General features: G+C 42.8%; 1 protein-coding gene across 3 annotated transcripts in view; it reads right to left on the bottom strand.

The window, feature by feature from the left end:
- ckap2l (cytoskeleton associated protein 2-like) overlaps positions 1-20,942 on the bottom strand; it is an 87,307-nt gene that overhangs the window by 44,187 nt on the left and 22,178 nt on the right. Inside the window, exons 8-9 of one of the 3 annotated variants that reach the window (XM_042331305.1) lie at positions 17,060-17,231; positions 6,718-7,624 (exon numbers count right to left, since the gene is read on the bottom strand). The exons of the other annotated variants lie outside the window; for them this stretch is intronic. Of the exons in view, the coding sequence (XP_042187239.1) occupies positions 7,294-7,624; positions 17,060-17,231 (503 nt within the window). The 3' untranslated portion in view covers positions 6,718-7,293. Of the gene's footprint in view, positions 1-6,717; positions 7,625-17,059; positions 17,232-20,942 lie in introns of those variants that run through there. 3 annotated transcript variants of the gene reach the window in all.

Below are 20,942 nucleotides of genomic sequence, written 5' to 3'. Positions count from 1 at the left end.
TTTACGTACATACCCCAAACAGAAGCCGTGGATTACAGGCAACATCCGGACTGAGCTAAAGGGTAGAGCTGCCACTTTCAAAGAGCAGGACTCTATCCCGGATGCAGGAGCAGGAATCTCACCTACCATACGAGCTAAATTACTTATATGCTCGCTTCGAGGCAAGTAACACTGAAACATGTATGAGAGCATCAGCTGTTCTGGACGACTGTGTGATCACGCTCTCCGTAGCCGATGCGAGTAAGACCTTTAAACAGGTCAACATCCACAAGGCGGCAGGCGGATTACCAGGACGTGTACTCCGAAAATGCGCCGACCAACTGGCAAGTATCGTCCCTGACCTTTTCAACCTGTCCCTGACTGAGTCAGTAATACCAACATGTTTTAAGCAGACCACCGAGTCCCTGTCCCCAAGAACACTAAGGTAACAGGCATACATGACTACCGACCCGTAGCACTCATGTTTGTAGCCATGAAGTGCTTTGAAAGGCTGGTCATGGCTCACAACAACCCCATTATCCCAGAAACCCTAGACCCACTCCAATTTGCATACAGCCCTAACAGATCCACAGATGACGCAATCTCCGCTCCACAATGCCCTTTCCCACCTGGACCAAAGGAACACCTATGTGAGAATGCTATTCATTGACGACAGCTCAGCATTCAACACCATAGTGCCCACAAAGCTCATCACTAAGCTAAGGACTAAACAACTGGATCCTGGACTTCCTGACGGGCCGACCCCAGGTGTTAAGGGTAGGTAACAACACATCTGCCACGCTGATCCTCAACACTGGAGGCCCCTCAGGGGTGTGTGCTCAGTCCCCTCCTGTACACTCATGACTGCATGGCCAGGCACAACTCCAACACCATCACCAAGTTTGCCGATGACACAAGAGTGGTATGCCTGATCACCGACCACGATGAGACAGCCTATAGGGATGAGGTCACACCTGGCTGTGTGATGCCTGGACAACAACCTCTCCCTCAATGTGATCAAGACAAAGGAGAGGATTGTGGACTACAGGAAAAGGAGGACCGAGCACGCCCCCATTCTCATCAACGGGGCTGTAGTGGATCAGGTTGAGAGCTTCAAGTTCCTTGGCGTCCACATCACCAACAAACTATCATGGTCCAAACACACCAAGACAGTCGTGAAGAGGGCACGACAAAGCCTATTCCCCCTCAAGAATCTGAAAAGATTTGGCATGGGTCCTCAGATCCTGAAGTTCTACAGCTGCACCATTGAGAGCATCTGACTGGTTGCATCACTGCCTGGTATGGCAACTGCTTGGCCTCCAACTAACTGCAAGGCACTAGAGGGTAGTGCGTACGGCCCAGTACATCACTGGTGCCAAGCTTCCTGTGATCCAGGACCTCTATACCAGGTGGTGTCAGATGAAGGCCCTAAAAATTGTCAGACTCCAGTCACCCCAGTCATAGACTGTTCTCTCTGCTACCACACTGCAAGCGGTACTGCAGCTTCTACCCCCAAGCCATAAGACTACTGATCAGCTAATCAAATGGCTACCCAGACTATTTTCATTGCCCCCCCCCCCTGCTTTACGCTGCTGCTACTCTCTGTTATTATCTATGTAGTCACTTTAATAACTCTACCTGCATGTACAATTTACCTCAATTACCGGTGCCCCGCACATTGACTCTATACCGGTACCCCTTGTATATAGCCTCCACATTGACTCTGTACCGGTACTCCCCCTTGTATATAGCCTCCACATTGACTCTGTACCGGTACCCCCTGTATATAGCCTCCACATTGACTCTATACCGGTACCCCCTGTATATAGCCTCCACATTGACTCTATACCGGTACCCCCTGTATATAGCCTCCACATTGACTCTATACCGGTACCCCTTGTATATAGCCTCCACATTGACTCTATACCGGTACCCCCTGTATATAGCCTCCACATTGACTCTATACCGGTACCCCTTGTATATAGCCTCCACATTGACTCTATAGCCTCCACATTGACTCTGTACCGGTACCCCTTGTATATAGCCTCCACATTGACTCTGTACCGGTACCCCTTGTATATAGCCTCCACATTGACTCTGTACCGGTACCCCTTGTATATAGCCTCCACATTGACTCTGTACCGGTACCCCTTGTATATAGCCTCTCTATTGTTATTTTACTGCTGCTCTTTAATTATTTGTTACTTTCATTTTTTTTATTTTTAAATGTACTTGTTTATTTTAGTCTTAACACATATTTTTTCTTACAACTGCATTGTTGGTTAAGGGCTTGTAAGTAAGCATTTCACTGTAAGGTCTACACTGTTGGTTAAGGGCTTGTAAGTAAGCATTTCCCAGTAAGGTCTACACTGTTGGTTAAGGGCTTGTAAGTCAGCATTTCACTGTAAGGTCTACAGCCTTTGTTTTCCACGCATTTGACAAATAAAATGTGATTTGATTTGGTCATTCATGCTGAAAGGTTAAGCCTAGTGTAGCAATCTGCCAACCTCCTTAAAGGCAGGCAGGCAGGCATAAATACTCTTTATCTGGAAAAAGTATATGCAAACACACTTCAGCCCAGCTTAAAAACATTCAGCCCAGCTTAAAAACATTCAGCCCAGCTTAAAAACATTATGAAGTTGGAAGTCCCACCCAGTTGCCAAAATGAAATTAAAAAATGGACGTCCTTAATGGCACTGCCCATGCTAATGTGTCATTTTGGCCACTATAGCTCTCTATCATTCTCTATGGTCTATTGTTTGTCTTTTAAACCATCATCATTTCCTCTCTTTGGTTTCAGCATTTTAAACACCTTGAGCAAATAATGTACTCACAGCATTCTATATTTTCGTGAAGCTTGCATTCAATGGCCCCTCCCTGTTGCACACATGAACCTTCCATTCCCCTCCTGTCCCAAGGGGATTTATGCCCGATTTAAGATGAACGCAACAACCCTGATACTTTATTTGGCACTTAATAGGCATTTACATTTATTTATTTAACCTCTTGAAATGAGAGAACGTGTTTTTTATTAAGTTCAACATGAGCTCTTTATGACAGAATGTTATACTTCTCAAACGGCAGAGGTGGAACAACCCAACCAAGTTGGATTCTCCAGCAATCAATGTGTAAACTATATCATTAATAAAAATAACTCTGAACAGCAGGAAATATTGCAACTTGCACCTTTACATTTTATAACCTTTATAAACGTACATGATTAAATAACACGTTTCTTCATTTACACAAATAGCAATGAATCCAATCCATTAAATAAAATAATTGATAAAGGAAATACGTCTAGAAATGGTTAGTATTTTATTGGGATTCCTGGGGTCCAAAACAGGACAATGCTACGCTGCAAATATCACATTCTGTAGAATAAAAACAAATCATTCTAAACGAATAAAATACACTTGTTAAAAAATAAGTTAGAGAAAGAGGAATTTACATACTTTCTCCGTTGCCTCGTCTTGTGGATGCTGAGTTGTAAAAGTTTGGTGCTGCAATGCTGTTGTGCTTTCTTGGTTGTAGGATCTGCAATGTCTGCACGCTCACCGCGCCCCCCAACAATTTTATAGAGCGCACACCGGAATGTGAAATCATTCGCACGCAAATGGCACCCAGATTGGTGAGTATCGACGGTAACAAGCAAATGGCACCCAGATTGGTGAGTATCGACGGTTAAATCGACAAGTTAAACCAGAAACATAATTTATATAAACTATATTGAGCATTCCAAGTACATTTTATATGGAAGGGTGGGATGGCAGTTTGGCATGTAAATGACAGTATGTAGAGATGTCTTGTTTTGCCAGTCTTGGGTTAGAGTCAAACAGTTGCAACACACACATATATGATTGTCTTCTAGAATGACATTCACGGGTAAAACAGAATCTGGAATATGATGTATTTAGTATGTCCTAAATGTATCAGCTCTGTAATTAACTTTGGAACGTAAAATGTGTATGTTAGTTTGTGAGAACTCCCTAATTCCCCATCATTCATTCTGTTTGCATCAGCAGATCCAATTAATTGATTTCAATAGTTTGACAATTAGTCTGGTTAGGACAAGCCTCCTTCCCAGGCTTTGTTCATGGTGAGGTGAAAACACAAGTCTGGTTAGGACTAACAAAATGCTTTCACTTACAAAATTGACGGACACTGAAATTACCAAAGTTAATTATTTATTATACATAAATACAGACATCATTCATGCCTCTAAATTACAAAAAAACGACATTAAAAAATAAAGCAGGTACAGTTGAAGTCGGAAGTTTACATACACCTTAGCCAAATACATTTAAACTCAGTTTTTCACAATTACTGACATTTAATCCAGTAAAACCCCATCTTAGGTCAGTTAGGATCACCACTTTATTTTAAGAATGTGAAACGTCAGAATAATAGCAGAGGGAATTATGTATTTCAGCTTTTATTTCTTTCATCACATTCCCACTGGGTCAGAAGTTTACATTCACTGAATTAGTATTTGGTAGCATTGCCTTTAAATTGTTTAACTTGGGTCAAACATTTCTGGTAGCCTACCACAAGCTTCCCACAATCAGTTGGGTGAATTTTGTCCCGTTTGTTAGGCAAGGGTAATTTCAGTGTAGGAAATGATGAAACAGCGTTACTGCCACAAGTAAGTACACATAGTGATATATATCCCCTCGCACGGTCCCCACAGCCGGACAACTTTCTCATGGCTTCTGGAGGGAAATGCTGTAGGAACGCTCAACCGGTGTCACTCATTCAGCAGACAGGAACTTTCAACCGGTTCTCGCCATTAAGCAGCGAGTCGGAGTCAGAAGCCGAGCCTTCTCTGGCCTCTACTCCTCCCAGTACGGGGTCAGACGCCGAAGCCTCCCACCATTAGCTCTGACAAATTGAAAACCCTAGTCATTGGCGACTCCATTACCCGCAGTATTAGACTTAAAACGAATCATCCAGCAATCATACAGTACATTGTTTACCCGGGGGCAGGGCTACCGACGTTAAGGCCAATCTGAAGATGGTGCTGGCTAAAGCTAAAACTGGCGAGTGTAGAGAGTATAGAGATTGTTATCCACATCAGCAACAACGATGTTAGGACGAAACAGTCAGAGGTCACCAAGCGCAACATAGCTTCAGCGTGTAAATTAGCTAGAAAGATGTGTCGGCATCGAGTAATTGTCTCTGGCCCCCTCCCAGTTAGGGGGAGTGATGAGCTCTACAGCAGTCTCACAAATCAATTGCTGGTTGAAAACTGTTTTCTGCCCCTCCCAAAAGATAAGAATTGTAGATAATTGTCCCCCTTTCTGGGACTCACCCACAAACAGGACCAAGCCTGGCCTGTTGAGGAGTGACGGACTCCATCCTAGCTGGAGGGGTGCTCTCATCTTATCTACCAACATAGACAGGGCTTTAACTCCTCTAGCTCCACAATGAAATAGGGTGCAGGCCAGGCAGCAGGCTGTTAGCCAGCCTGTCAGCTTACTGGAGTCTGCCACTAGCACAGTCAGTGTAGTCAGCTCAGCTATCCCCTTAGCTATTCCTCATAATCCTGGACTATCGGACCACCGTTTTATTACTTTTGCAATCGCAACAAAAAAGCTGCTCAGACCCCAACCAAGGAGCATCAAAAGTCGTGCTATAAATTCTCAGATAACCCAAAGATTCCTTGATGCCCTTCCAGACTCCCTCTGCCTACCCAAGGACATCAGAGGACAAAAATCAGTTAACCACCTAGCTGAGGAACTCAATTTAACCTTGCCCAATACCCTAGAGGCAATTGCACCCCTAAAAACATTTGTCATAAGAAACTAGCTCCCTGGTACACAGAAAATACCCGAGCTCTGAAGCAAGCTTCCAGAAAATTGGAACGGAAATGGCGCCACACCAAACTGGAAGTCGTCCGACTAGCTTGGAAAGACAGTACCGTGCAGTATCGAAGAGCCCTCACTGCTGCTCGATCATCCTATTTTTTCCAACTTAATTGAGGAAAATAAGAACAATCCGAAATGTATTTTTGATACTGTCGCAAAGCCAACTAAAAAGCAGAGGATGGCTTTTACTTCAGCAGTGATAAATTCAAGAACTTCTTTGAGGAAAAGAACATTATCATTAGAAAGCAAATTACGGACTCCTCTTTAAATCGGCATATTCCTCCAAAGCTCAGTTGTCCTGAGCTTTTGTTGCGAACCGTAGTCTGGCTTTTTTATGGTGGTTTTGGAGCAGTGGCTTCTTCCTTGCTGAGCGGCCTTTCAGATTATTTTGTACACGTTTTACTGTGGATATAGATATTTTGAACCGGTTTCCTCCAGCATCAGTGTCCTTTGCTGTTGTTCTGGGATTGATTACACTTCTCGCACCAAAGTACGTTCATCTCTAGGAGACAGAATGTGTCTCCTTCCTGAGCGGTATGACGGCTGCGTGGTCCCATGGTGTTTATACTTGCATACTATTGTTTGTACATATGAACGTGGTACCTTCAGGCGTTTGGAAATTGCTCCCAAGGATCTACAATTTTTATTGTATTTGTACAATTTTCCCATGATGTCAAGCGGAGGCGGAGTTTGAAGGTAGGCCTTGAAATACATCCACAGGTGCACCTCCAATTGACTCAGGCTAATTGACATTGTTTATCAGAAGCTCCTAAAGCCATCGTCATTTTCTGGAATTTTCCAAGCTTTTTAAAGGCACAGTTAACTTAGTGTATGTAAACTTCCGACACCGTGAATTATAAGTGAAATAATATGTCTGTAAACACTTGTTGGAAAAATTACTTGTGTCATGTACAAAGTAGATGTCCTAACCGACTTGCCAAAACTATAGTTTGTTAACAAGAATTTTGTGGAGTGGTTGAAAAACGAGTTTTTTTGACTCCAACTTACACTTAAGTAAACTTCCCACTTCAACTGTATGTACAATCTTTAAAAAAAAAAACTTACCACAGTTTGCATTAAAAAACAAAAGTCCATCTAAAAAGTCAATGGATGCTTTTGGTTTATACAAATGAGTAACTGTGGAGTTGGAAACCCATCTATGCATGACCCCCAGACAGATGGATCGACAGGCTCTTCCTGCACCATTCTGTACAGAAAAGTTTAGATTGACAAACTCACCCCCCAGGTGTCTTTCAGAACTGTTTGTTTTACTACAGCTCGCCACTAAGGAATGTGACCATGCACTGAAGGACATACAACTGGACAGGTGTAAGCTACATTCCCAGATGGTGAGTGGGCATCATATCCAGCACCTCCCTATTCCTGTACTGGTAGATCAGGCTAAAGCAGGAGAGGAAGCCACTTTACACTACTTGGACACAGCCCGTTAGTCTTCTTCCTCAGCGTAGACCAGCTGGATGTTGACCTTGTCTCTCAGCGCACCGTTCTCCCTGTACACGTACAGATGACCGTTTGGGACGGGCCCGGCGCTGCCTCCCCCCTCTTTGTCTCCCTCCCCTTCCCCCTCTCTCTCATCCTGCTGGGCCATCAGGTCATTGAAGGAGGCCACACATAGGTCGTGCTCCTGCAGGGAGGCGGGGTAGAAGAGCGCAGACCTCTCGATCCTCACCGAGCGCCTGACGGGCGTGAAGAATCTCAGCTCCTGTCCGTCCAACACGCGGGCCACCGTCGACTCCCTCTTCTGGCTCCTGAAACCACTGTGGGTGGGAGAGATCAGATTGAACAGGTTACAGTATGAACAGTACATACACATGGCGATGGGTTACAAGCCCAGAGCACACGTTAAATACAGTACACACACAGTGATGGGTTTGAATCCCAGAACATGGGTTAAATAACAGTACACACACAGTGATGGGTTTGAATCCCAGAACATGGGTTAAATAACAGTACACATGGTGATGGGTTTGAATCCCAGAACACGGGTTAAATAACAGTACACATGGTGATGGGTTTGAATCCCAGAACACGGGTTAAATAACAGTACACGCAGTGATGGGTTTGAATCCCAGAACACGGGTTAAATAACAGTACACGCAGTGATGGGTTTGAATCCCAGAACACGGGTTAAATAACAGTACACGCAGTGATGGGTTTGAATCCCAGAACACGGGTTAAATAACAGTACACACAGTGATGGGTTTGAATCCCAGAACACGGGTTAAATAACAGTACACATGGTGATGGGACTGAAATGGCAGCTCTTGTCAATAGTTGTGCACTATATAGGGTAGGACTGCCCCCAATTAGTCGACGGGTCAATTGTTTGGTCGAAACGCTGTTGGTCGACCAAGATGTTTTTTTTTGTCCAGCAGTAACAAATCTCTCTCTATACATTTGCACCCATCTCAGTGAACTAATCCATTGTGGAGGCCTAGACTAAAATGTGGTCGGAGGCTCCATATGGGAGGGTGGGACAATGCAGAGGGCTCTGTATATCTCCGTAATTGACATGATTGGTTGACGGTAGGTGGGGGGCGGTACATCCTGTAGAGAACACACTCACTTCCTTGACGACAGCTCTGCACTGCTCAGCGAGTATGAATGCCCTGACTTCTGAGGCCATATCACTGTAAATGCTGCATGGCCAAAGCAGATGTCAGATTGACCATGCGCCCAGATGCACAATGCACTTGCCTCTCCAGAATGCCTCTCCTGCCAACATGTGCACATTCATTGTTTTATAACTTCATTGTGTGAATTGTTTGTGTTGATTGTTAGCGTCTATCAATTCCCCATTACACACATCCCCAGTTAATTCCTATAATATCTAAATCTACAATGTTTGTTACTTTGGTTATGGTCATTTCTGTTAATGCAATCGATATTATTATCCCAGTCTTCCAGCTATCATTGTCAGAGTGCACAACCTATGCACAAATTACCAGTTTTGTCAATTTAGTCAGTGTCCTTTGAGGCGCTCCTGTCAATGTTGAGTAGAAGTGGGCCTATAGACACCTGGCCAGCGGGCAAACGTGGGCATATAAAATGTGCCCATTTGAGGATCTGATATTTCTTATTGGCTTAACGCACCACCACAAATGACCTGTGGAGATCGACGTAATGTTTTCACCACCACTAATGACCTGTGGAGATCGACGTAATGTTTTCACCACCACTAATGACCTGTGGAGATCGACGTAATGTTTTCACCACCACTAATGACCTGTGGAGATAGACGTAATGTTTTCACCACCTCAAAGAGCAGGCAAACCAAGTCTGTTTTTACATCCATTGAGAATGACAATAGTTCCTCAATATATTTCAAGCTCTCTCCCTTTCAATAACCACTCAGCTTGAAAGGGAAAAATGTAATGCTCTGAAACGTCATAAAATAGGCAGACTTAATTACTTGTGCAGGACTTGAACTGAAATAGGTTCCGGTACGGATTTTGGGTGCCGGTACTGTTTATATTTAGGTGCAGTTTATATATTTAGTGTAATATTGTATAAAAAGAGGAAGAGGAGGTCAAGCAGTAGAACATTTGACGTGCCGTTTCTCAGCTCTGGTGAGCTCCTGCCGAAGTCGGTCCCTCTTCCTTGTTCGGGAGGTGTTCGGCTTTCTAGCCACCGTCGATCCACTCTTCATGTCTGTGCCTATTCACACCTGACTTCACTCACCAATTACTTGTTTATTATTTAACCCTCTGTTCCCCATGTTGTGTTCGTGAGTGATTGTTTATTTGTGATACGGGGGTTTCATGTTTGCCTTGTATATTTGTATTTTATGAGTAAAATACTTTGATTACTCATATCTGCTGTCCTGCGCCGGACTCCAACACCAGCTACATATAGGACCCCTTACACGAGCACATATAGCCAACAGCTGTGTCTGTCCCGAGCTCACTGGTGCAAGAAACCGAGGGTCCAGAATATGTTATGCAACGTTGCATGTTCACGAGCCAAGCTTCAGGACAGACCCAAGAAAGCCAGCAGGAGGAGAATAGTTGTCGGATTACGTTAGAATTTTTCTTTGTCTTATTAAAACACATAGGGTGTGTCTGTACGGAAAATACGCGTTTAAAATGTAGACTATTGTATTTGGTCGAAAGAACAGACTACTTTCGGCCAACCAAGATGTTTGCTAGTCGGGGACAGCCCTAATATAGGGAATAGGGTGCCAATCGGAACATAGACAAGGTGATTGGGGCGGCAGGCAGCCTAGTGTTTAGAGCGTTGGGCCAGTATCCGAAAGGTTGCCAGATCAAATCCCTGAGCCGAGGTAAAAGCTGTAATTCTGCCCCTAAACAAGGCAGTCAACCCACTGTTCCTAGGCTGTCATTGTAAATAAGAATTTGTTCTTAACTGACTTGCCTAATTCAATAAAAATGTATGGGAATAAGGGACATGCCCGAACCGGACAACCTGTTGCCAATGGTAGTGTTAGTGTCTGGGTACAAGGATGTGGTAAAATGAAGCCCTATTCAGTGTGGTAGCCCTTTACACTTGGATCCATATAAGAGTTGAAACATTTAGACACTGATAAGCACTTCAATTGAGCACAGTAACATATACATGACCACAGCGCAGTATTGGTTTTGACTAACAGCAGTTCTGAATTGAAGTCAGAAGTTTACATACACTTAGGTTGGAGTCATTAAAACTACTTTTTTGAACAACTTCACAAATTTCTTGTTAACAAACTGTAGTTTTTGCAAGTCGGTTAGGACATCTACTTTGTGCATGACACAAGTCATTTTTCCAACAATTGTTAACAGACAGATTATTTCACTGGATCACAATTCCAGTATGTCAGAAGTTTACATACACTAAGTTGACTGTGCCTTTAAACAGCTTGGAAAATTCCAGAAAATGACGACATGGCTTTCAAGGCCTACCTTCAAACTCAGTGCCCTTTTGCTTGACATCATGGGAACAACCAAATAAATCAGCCAAGACCTCGGAAAAAAATGTCTGATTCATTCTTAGGAGAAATTTCCAAACGCCTGAAGGTCCCCAGTGTCCCTGCTCATCTGTGTGAACGTGCCTTAGGCATGCTGTAAGGAGGAATGCACATGTTAACAGGGTAATAAATTGCAATGTCCGTACTGTGAGACACCTAAGACAGTGCTACAGGGAGACAGGACGGACAGCTGATTGTCCTCACAGTGGCAGAGCACGTGTAACAACACCTGCACAGGATTGGTACATCCGAACACCACACCCGCGGGTTTGGTACAGGATGGCAACAACACCTGCCTGAGTTACACCAGGAACGCACAATCCCTCCATCAGTGCTCAGACTGTCCGCAATAGGCTGAGAGGCTGGACTAAGGGCTTGTAGGCCTGTTGTAAGGCAGGTCCTCACCAGACATCACCAGCAACAAAGTCGCCTATGGGCACAAACCCACCGTCGCTGGACCAGACAGGACTGGCAAAAAGTGCTCTTCACTGACGAGTCGCGGTTTTGTATCACCAGGGGTGATGGTTGGATTCACGTTTATCGTCAAAGGAATGAGCATTACACCGAGGCCTGTACTCTGGAGTGGGATCGATTTGGAGGTGGAGGGTCCGTCGTGGTCTGGGGCGGTGTCATTGGACTGAGCTTGTTGTCATTACCTGCAATCTCAACGCTGTGCATTACAGGGAAGACATCCTCCTCCCTCATATGGTACCCTTCCTGCAGGCTCATCCTGACATGACCCTCCAGCATGACAATGCCACCAGCCATACTGCTCATTCTGTGAGTGATTTCCTGCAAGCCAGGAATGTCAGTGTTCTGCCATAGCCAGCAAAGACCTCTGGGACCTGTTGGATCAGACGTTGAGGGCTAGGGTCATTCCCCCAGAAATGACCAGAAACTTGCAGGTGCCTTGGTGGAAGAGTGGGGTAACATCTCACAGCAAGAACTGGCAAATCTGGTGCAGTCCATGAGGAGGAGATGCACTGCAGTACTTAATGCAGCTTGGTGGCCACACCAGGTACGGACTGTTACTTCTGATTTTGTTCAGGGACACATTATTCTATTTCTGTTTGTCACATGTCTGTGGAACTTGTTCAGTTTATGTCTCAGTTGTTGAATCTTATGTTCATACAAATATTTACACACGTCAGGTTTCCTGAAAATAAAAGCAGTTGCCAGTGAGAGGACATTTCTTCTTTTGCTGAGTTTATGTAGAAATATAGGCCTAAGTAAGTTACTGTTTGAAGACTTAACAGGATGCGTTCTTAGGCCTACAGCTCGAAGGGGTGGTTATACAAGGCTGCTATACAAAGCCTACTAATGATAACGACATTACTTATTAATAATCATATTGATGATGATGATAATAATAAGAAAGAGAACAAGAAGAAAGAGGGTATAGGAGCTAGAGCTGTGTACATGTGTGACAAACAGGTGCAGTTAGATTACAATTGTATTTTTCTGCCTGTTTGGAACAGTGTAAACACTAAATAAATTATAACAAATACCAGGCTGTTTTAGTGAGAGGAAAAAATGGTAAAGCTCAACCATGATTAAAAACAGCCAAATCTGTGAAAATATCTTTATCCGACATTTTGCCGTTGCAAAACACTCAAACAGGCAACAGAAGCAAGATAATCTTATTTTTGTAGATATACAGTACCAATCGAAAGTTGGGACACAATCCTACTCATTCAAGAATAATAGTGAAGACATCCAAACTATGAAATAACACATATGGAATCATGTAATAACCAAAGAAGTGTTAAACAAATCAAAATATATGATATATATTTGAGATTCTTCAAAGTAGCCACCCTTTGCCATGACAGCTTTGCACACTCTTGGCATTCCCTCAACCAGCGTCACCTGGAATGCTTTCCCAACTTGAAGGAGTTCCCACATATGCTGAACATTTGTTTGCTGCTTTTCCTTCCCTCTGTGGTCCAACTCATCCCAAATCATCTCAATTGGGTTGATGTTGGGTGATTTGTGGGGCCAGGTCATCTGATGCAGCACTCCATCATTCTTGGTCAAATAGCCCTTACACAGCCTGGAGGTGTGTTTTGGGTCATTGTTCTGCTGAAAAACAAATGATAGTCCCACTAATCGCAAACCAGATGGGATGGCGTATCGCTGCAGAAATGCTGTGGTAGCCATGCTGGTTAAGTGTGCCTTGAATTTTAAATAAATCCCTGGCAGTGTCACCAGCAAAGCACCTCCTCCTTCATGCTTAACGGTGAGAATACACATGAGGAGAGATCATCCGTTCACCGACTCTGCGTCTCACAAAGACATGGCAGTTGGAACCAAAAATCTCATTTGCACTCATCAGACCAAAGGACAGATTTCCACCGGTCTAATGTCCATTGCTCGTGTTTCTTGACCCATGCAAATCTTTTCTTATTGCTGTCCTTTAGTAGTGGTTTCTCTTTGCAGCAATTTGACCACAAAGACCTGATTCACGCAGTCTCCTCTGAACAGTTGATGTGTCTTTTACTTGAACTCTGAAGCATTTACTTGGGCTGCAATTTCTTCAGGCTGTTAACTCTAATTAATGTATCCTCTGCAGCAGAGGTAACTCTGGGTCTTCCTTTCCTGTGGCGGTCCTCATGAGAACCAGTTTCATCATAGCGCTTGATGGTTTTTGCAACTGCACTTGAAATTTTCCAGATTATAAGACATGGAGGTCAGTCAAAGTAATGACTGACTGTTGTTTCTCTTTGCCTATTTGAGCTGTTCTTGCTATAATTTGGACTTGGTCTTTTACCAAATAGGGCTATCTTCTGTATACCACCCCTACCCTGTCACAACACAACTGATTGGCTTGAATGCATTAAGAAGGAAAGAAATTCCACAAATTAACAAGACACACCCGTTCATGTGCAAAGCTGTCAAAGGCAAAGTGTGGCTACTTTGAAGAATCTCAAATATATTTTGATTTTGTTTAACACTTTTTTGGTTACTACATGATTCCACATGTTATTTCATGGTTTTGATGTCTTATTATTCTACAATGTAAAAATATGTAACAAATTAAAACTCGTAATGAGTAGATGTGTCCTAACTTTTGACTGGTATTGTATATGGGTCATTTGTAAAAGCCATGCACATTTAACAGTTAGGTTATTTATTATAGACCTAATTAAGTTGGGGTTTGCCCACTCCACAATTTTCTTAGACATTAAGGCTAAGTCATATGTGCACAGGTCTAGTAGTGGGGCGGCAGGGTAGCCTAGTGGTTAGAGCGTTGGACTAGTGACCGGAAGGTTGCAAGTTCAAATCCCTGAGCTGACAAGGTACAAATCTGTCATTCTGCCCCTGAACAGGCAGTTAACCCACTGTTCCTCAGCCGTCATTGAAAATAAGAATTTGTTCTTAACCGACTTGCCTAGTTAAATAAAAACATTTTTTTTAAAGTATTACAGGAGAATGTTGGTCATGTAATTATTACTCCAGAATGTCTGTTATTCCAGAGGACAATACGGACGGGATTCTTTTTTCTGAAAACGCACCCTGTATTTATAATTATTTTCTCCAAGACAATTGACAGTTATGACAGAAGCCTGCATTTGTATCTTTCTAGGCATGAAGAAATTTCAACAAGTCCAGACAATAACAGGGCCACACTGATAACTCGAGTTCCCAAGTTTCTAAACCATACCAAAATCAGCTTTGTTACAGTGTCACCATTATATTTCAATTATGGAAGTGTGATCATAATCATTAGGATATTTTTGCGCTCTGCAGTGAAAAGTTGTCCCATAGCTTTCAGATGTGAGCTAAACGTACACTTGAGATGCATTTTAAGGCTATGGATGAGAAAGTGAATACATCATTTCCAAACATTTAGGTCAGTTGTATGCTGCTTTGCAATCTATTAACAGCAAGGGTTACAGAATAGGCTATGGGTAACAGTTCGTTCAATTTATCAAATCAGTTATAGTTTTCTTGCTCAAACCGTGAGCAACAAACTCAGACATTTCTCTCAAAACACAAGGATGTCGAGAGAACCTTTAGAGTTCACCCAAAAAATGCAGGTTATTTTGGCTGGAATTGTTACTCTCCTGCCCTGTACAAATTACTGACATGGCAGATTCGGACGGGACTAAAATGACAGATGTGGTGTTTGTGCACATAATTAAAATCCCCAGACCACCCCCAGAAAAACTAATCCAGTCCGAATAGATATTTAAAAGCTAAGGCAGTTTCCTCCGTCACATTGTTATCAATCCCAATATGCTGGTTAATTCTGCTATTATGCACATAGTAACGGCACACTGAATATTATGTTTCTGAACCGTGGACAGCGACCAATACAAAGTGGGAGAAAGCGTATTATAAAATAATATTAGATTTTAGTGTTGCACCATTATTTTTACATAACCAAACACAATTTCAGTATCACGTAAGAGTGATGACTGTGCCACCCCCGTGGCCTCCAATGGATTAGTCCAGAGACAGGTGTCTTGTGCACAATTGGAAAAAAATAAAAATAAATAGCGACTGCTCGACTAAAGAAATCTTGGTCGACCAAGAGCCTATCGACCAAACAATCAAACCAGTTGACTAAATGGGGTCAGCCCCCTTGGAGAAACCAGTTAGACCCATCACTCACATCGGTAATCATGAAGTGCTTTGAGAGGCTGGTTATGGCAAACAACTCCATCATGCCTTACCTACTCCGATATGTATACTTACCCCCACAGATCGATCCATTGATGGCATAATCTGAATTTCACTCCACACTGCCCTCACACAACTAGATAAGAGGAATACCCACGGTGCATTCGGAAAGTATTCAGACCCCTTCCCTTTTCCGCATTTTGTTACTTTACAGCCTTATTCTATGAAATATACATTCCTCAATCTACACACAACACCCCACAAAGACAAAGCAAAAAAAGGTTGTCATTTTTTCATAATTTACGAAATAAAAAAAACTAATTAAATACCGTATAAAACACCGTATTTACATAAGTATTCAGAACCCTTGATATGAAACTCAAAACTGAGCTCAGGTTCACCCTGTGTCTATTGATCACCCTTGATGTTTCCACAACTTGGAGTCCACCTGTAGTAAATTCAATTGATTGGACATGATTTGGAAAGGCACACAGCTGTCTATATAATGTCCCACAGTCGACAGTGCATGTCAGAAAAAAACCAAGCCATGAGGTCGAAGGAATTGTCTGTAGAGCACCGAGACAGGATTGTGTCAAGGCAGGATTGTGTTGAGGCACAGATCTGGGGATGGGAACGAAAAAAAGTATGTTCTTCAGCATTGAAGGTCCCCAAGAACACAGTGACCTTGATCATTCTTAAATGGAAGAAGTTTGGAACCACTAAGACTAGAGCTGGCTTTCCGGCCAAACTGAGCAATTGGGGAAGAAGGGCCTTGGTCAGTGAGGTGACCAAGAACCCGATTGTCACTCTGACAGAGCTCCAGAGTTCCTCTGTGGAGATGGGAGAACCTTCCAGAAGGACAACCATCTCTTCAGCAATCCACCAATCAGGCCTTTATGGTAAAGTGGCCAGACAGAAGCCACTCCTCAGTAAAAGGCACAACAGCCCGCTTGGAGTTTGCCAAAAGGCAGCTAAAGGACTCTCCGACCATGATGAAACCAAGATTTAACTCTTTGGCCGGAATGCCATGCGTCATGTCTGGAGGAAACCTGGCACATCTCTACGGTGAAGCATGGTGGTGGCGGCAGCATCATGCTGTTGGGCTCTTTTTCAGCAGCAAGGACTTGGAGACTATTCAGACTTGAGGGAAAGATGAACAGAGGAAAGTACAGAGAGATCCTTGATGAAAACCTGCTACAGGACAAGTCTTTGAATGTCCTTGAGTGGCCCAGCCAGAGCCCTGACTTAAATGATTAAACATTTCTGGAGATTCCTGAAAATAGCTGTGCAGTGATGCTCCCCATCCAACCTGACAGAGCTTGAGCGGATCTGCAGAGAAGAAGGGGTCTGAATACCTTCTGAATGCACTGTAGGTCAATTTCTACTTTGTGTAAAGTTTTAACGCAGGCAAGGACCTGCCAGACTAGAGATACAAGTCTCTGCTTAAGGTAAAATGACTGTATATATAAACAAGTAATGGGGCTGCCTTTGTTTTTCAAATATCAGGTTGTAGCTTTAAAATGGTTGATGGTAACCCGGATCAGAGAAAGATCAAAACAGGAGGAAGATGCCATAGGCAGTCAGGTCTGAGGTCATAGAGTACCCTGGAGTGGCGGTGATCTTGTACTTGACCACAGACGAGCCTCCTCGGTCACCACGGATCAGGGCTTTGACGGCTATGGGTGTGGCCATGGGGTCTGGTGTAGAGTGAAGCTCCATAAAGTCATCCTGCTCTCTTACAGGCTGCTGCTGCGCCGATGTTACGGGAGACTGACCTGGAAGTAGTAGCAATAAGAAGAAGAATGTTATAGTCACCTACTGAGATGTGTGCACACACACTGCTAAGTCCCCTTTCAAATATATCCACCCACCTCTTCAGGATATCACAATGTCCTGGTGTCGTAAACTCATTCATGACACCACCACCGAAACTATATTCTATTTGATGGATTCTGACTTCTTAACTGGAAATATACTAAATATACTGGAGAGGAGAAAGACCAGTCGGGTTTCAGTTTTATTACATGTTTTAAATTGAACCTTTATTTAACTAGGCAAGTCAGTTAAGAACAAATTCTTATTTTCAATGACGGCCTAGGAACAGTGGGGCAGAACGACAGATTTTTACCTTGTCAGCTCAGGGATTCGATCTAGCAACCTTCCGGTTACTGGCCCAACACTCTAACCACTAGGCTACCTGCCACCCCAATCAGTACTCCAATTAGTTGTTGGGTTGTAATTTGAAATACTTGCGACACCAGAAGTGAATGGTTATCTGTAGGAGGAATGTATAAGGTGGAGTCAATTAAGGTTGGATATGAGCCAGGGCTTGGAATGTTACTGGGTAAGGGAAAGGCAATAACATGGTTGCGGTCATTGATAAGGGTGGAGAGCTGTAGATTAGTGAGGAATGTGGGCTGAGCTCAGGTCACAGTAAGAGAAGGAACAGTTTATTACCCACCTACTCACTTTACAGCTTTATTGCTAGACAGGAAGATGTTTAGAGGGAAGGAGACTTCATCTAAATTAGGGGTATATATTAGAGGTCGACCGATTATGATTTTTCAACGCAGACACAGATACCGATTAATTGGCCGATTTTTAATTTAAAAAAGTATTTGTAATAATGACAATTACAACAATACTGAATGAACACTAATTTTAACTTAATATAATACATTATAAAATAAATTTAGCCTCAAATAAATAATGAAACATGTTCCATTTGGTTTAAATAATGCAAAAACAAAGTGTTGGAGAAGAAAGTAAAAGTGCAATATGGGCCATGTCAGAAAGCTAACGTTTAAGTTCCTTGCTCAGACCATGAGAACATATGAAAGCAGATGGTTCCTTTTAACATGCGTCTTCAATATTCCCAGGTAAGAAGTTTTAGGTTGTAGTTATTATAGGAACTATAGATCTATTTCTCTCTATACCATTTGTATTTCATATACCTTTGACTATTGGATGTTCTTATAGGCACTTTAGTATTGCCAGTGTAACAGTATAGCTTCCGTACCTCTCCTCGCTCCTCGCGATGAACTGCAGAGATCTACAGCTGAGGTGGGAGACTCTGTCCATAGGACAACAATCAGTCGTATATTGCACAAATCTGGCCTTTATGGAAGAGTGGCAAGAAGAAAGCCATTTCTTAAAGATATCCATAAAAAGTGTTGTTTAAAGTTTGCCACAAGCCACCTGGGAGACACACCAAACATGTGGAAGAAGGTGCTCTGGTCAGATGAAACCAAAATTGAACTTTTTGGCAACAATGCAAAACATTATGTTTGGCGTAAAAGCAACACAGCTCATCACCCTGAACACACCATCCCCACTGTCAAACATGGTGGTGGCAACATCATGGTTTGGGCCTGCTTTTCTTCAGCAGGGACAGGGAAGATGGTTAAAATTGATGGGAAGATGGATGGAGCCAAATACAGGACCATTCTGGAAGAAAACCTGATGGAGTCTGCAAAAGACCTGAGACTGGGACGGAGATTTGTCTTCCAACAAGACAATGATCCAAAACATAAAGCAAAATCTACAATGGAATGGTTCAAAAATAAACATATCCAGGTGTTAGAATGGCCAAGTCAAAGTCCAGACCTGAATCCAATCGAGAATCTGTGGAAAGAACTGAAAACTGCTGTTCACAAATGCTCTCCATCCAACCTCACTGAACTCGAGCTGTTTTGCAAGGAGGAATGGGAGAAAAAAATTCTGAATTTCTGAAAAAAAATTCAGTCTCTCGATGTGCAAAACTGATAGAGACATACCCCAAGCGACTTACAGCTGTAATCGCAGCAAAAGGTGGCGCTACAAAGTATTAACTTAAGGGGGCTGAATAATTTTGCACGCCCAATTTTTCAGTTTTTGATTTGTTAAAAAAGTTTGAAATATCCAATAAATGTCGTTCCACTTCATGATTGTGTCCCACTTGTTGTTGATTCTTCACAAAAAAAATACAGTTTTATATCTTTGTTTGAAGCCTGAAATGTGGCAAAAGGTCGCAAAGTTCAAGGGGGCCAAATACTTTCGCAAGGCACTGTACACTGACTCTGCGTGCAATGAAAGCAAGAGAAGTGACCCAATTTCACCTGGTTAATATTGCCTGCTAACCTGGATTTCTTTTAGCTAAATATGCAGGTTTAAAAATATATACTTCTGTGTATTGATTTTAAGAAAGGCATTGGTGTTTATGGTTAGGTACATGTTGGAGCAACGACAGTCCTTTTTCACGAATGAGCACTGCATCGATTATATGCAACGCAAGACACGCTAGATAAACTAGTAATATCATCAACCATGTGTAGTTATAACTAGTGATTATGATTGATTAAGTTTAATGCTAGCTAGCAACTTACCTTGGCTTCTTACTGCATTCGCGTAACAGGCTCCTCATGAGGCAGGTGGTTAGAGCGTTGGACTAGTTAACCGTAAGGTTGCAAGATTGGAACCCCTGAGCTGACAAGGCAAAAATCAGTCGTTCTGCCCCTGAACAAGACAGTTAACCCACCGTTCCTAGGCCGTCATTGAAAATAAGAATGTGTTCTTAACTGACTTGCCTCATTAAAAACAACATCTATTTAAATCGGCGTCCAAAATGACCAATTTCCGATTGTTATGAAAACTTGAAATCGGTTAAATTAAATCGGTCAACCTCTAGTATATATATACACACATTTGTGCTGGTGGGAACATGCCTTGGTCTGACCAGCTGTCTGACCCGTTGGGTGAATAAACTTGGTTTGAGCTTTAATAATCATCTGTGAGTTTTTACACGGTTCATTTAGAACCTAACATATTATACGCTTGGAAAGTGGAAATATCATAGAACGTCAAAATGTAAAAATTGCTGGACACACCTTGCAGTTTGGCAAGACACTGCCGCACTTGCTAGCAAAGACATGTGTTGTGGCTAAATCGAAGGAAATTGTGAAAGTATTTATTTCACCTGCGTTCTGGTAGAATGCATTCAGTTGTGCAACTGACACCTGTTTGTAACCCCTTTCCCTTTCTAGTCAGAACCTGTCCCAACTGACACAGGTTAAGACATTTAAGATGGAACATTGGTACACTGTGGGAGGTATGAAGGGCTGCACACTGTTTTTATGCTCCAAATTCATTGCTTTATTGACAACGTTTAGATTCTAAACGGATATAATTCTTTATGACCATATGTACCTCTATCATTGATAAACGACCCTGGGCCACTTGTACGCCACCCTATGGGACTCCCAATCGGGGCCGGATGTGAAACAGCCTGGAATCGATTCAGGGTGTCTGTAGTGACACCTCTTACACTGAGATGCAATGCCTTAGACTGCTGTGCCACTTGGGAGCCCAAAACTATGTGCAAAATGTGAATTGGTTTCCATACCCACCAACGGTTGTGACAAGAGGGAACACAGCTTCAACTGGAAGTGACTTTTTCATAGCAGGTTAGGTGACTAAGGTTAATAATAGGAAAAGGATTAGGGTTAGCT

Source organism: Oncorhynchus tshawytscha, linkage group LG12 (genome assembly GCF_018296145.1).
Source record: "Oncorhynchus tshawytscha isolate Ot180627B linkage group LG12, Otsh_v2.0, whole genome shotgun sequence".
In the NCBI taxonomy this organism is placed as follows: domain Eukaryota; kingdom Metazoa; phylum Chordata; class Actinopteri; order Salmoniformes; family Salmonidae; genus Oncorhynchus; species Oncorhynchus tshawytscha.
This window is presented reverse-complemented; position numbering and strand designations above follow the sequence as displayed.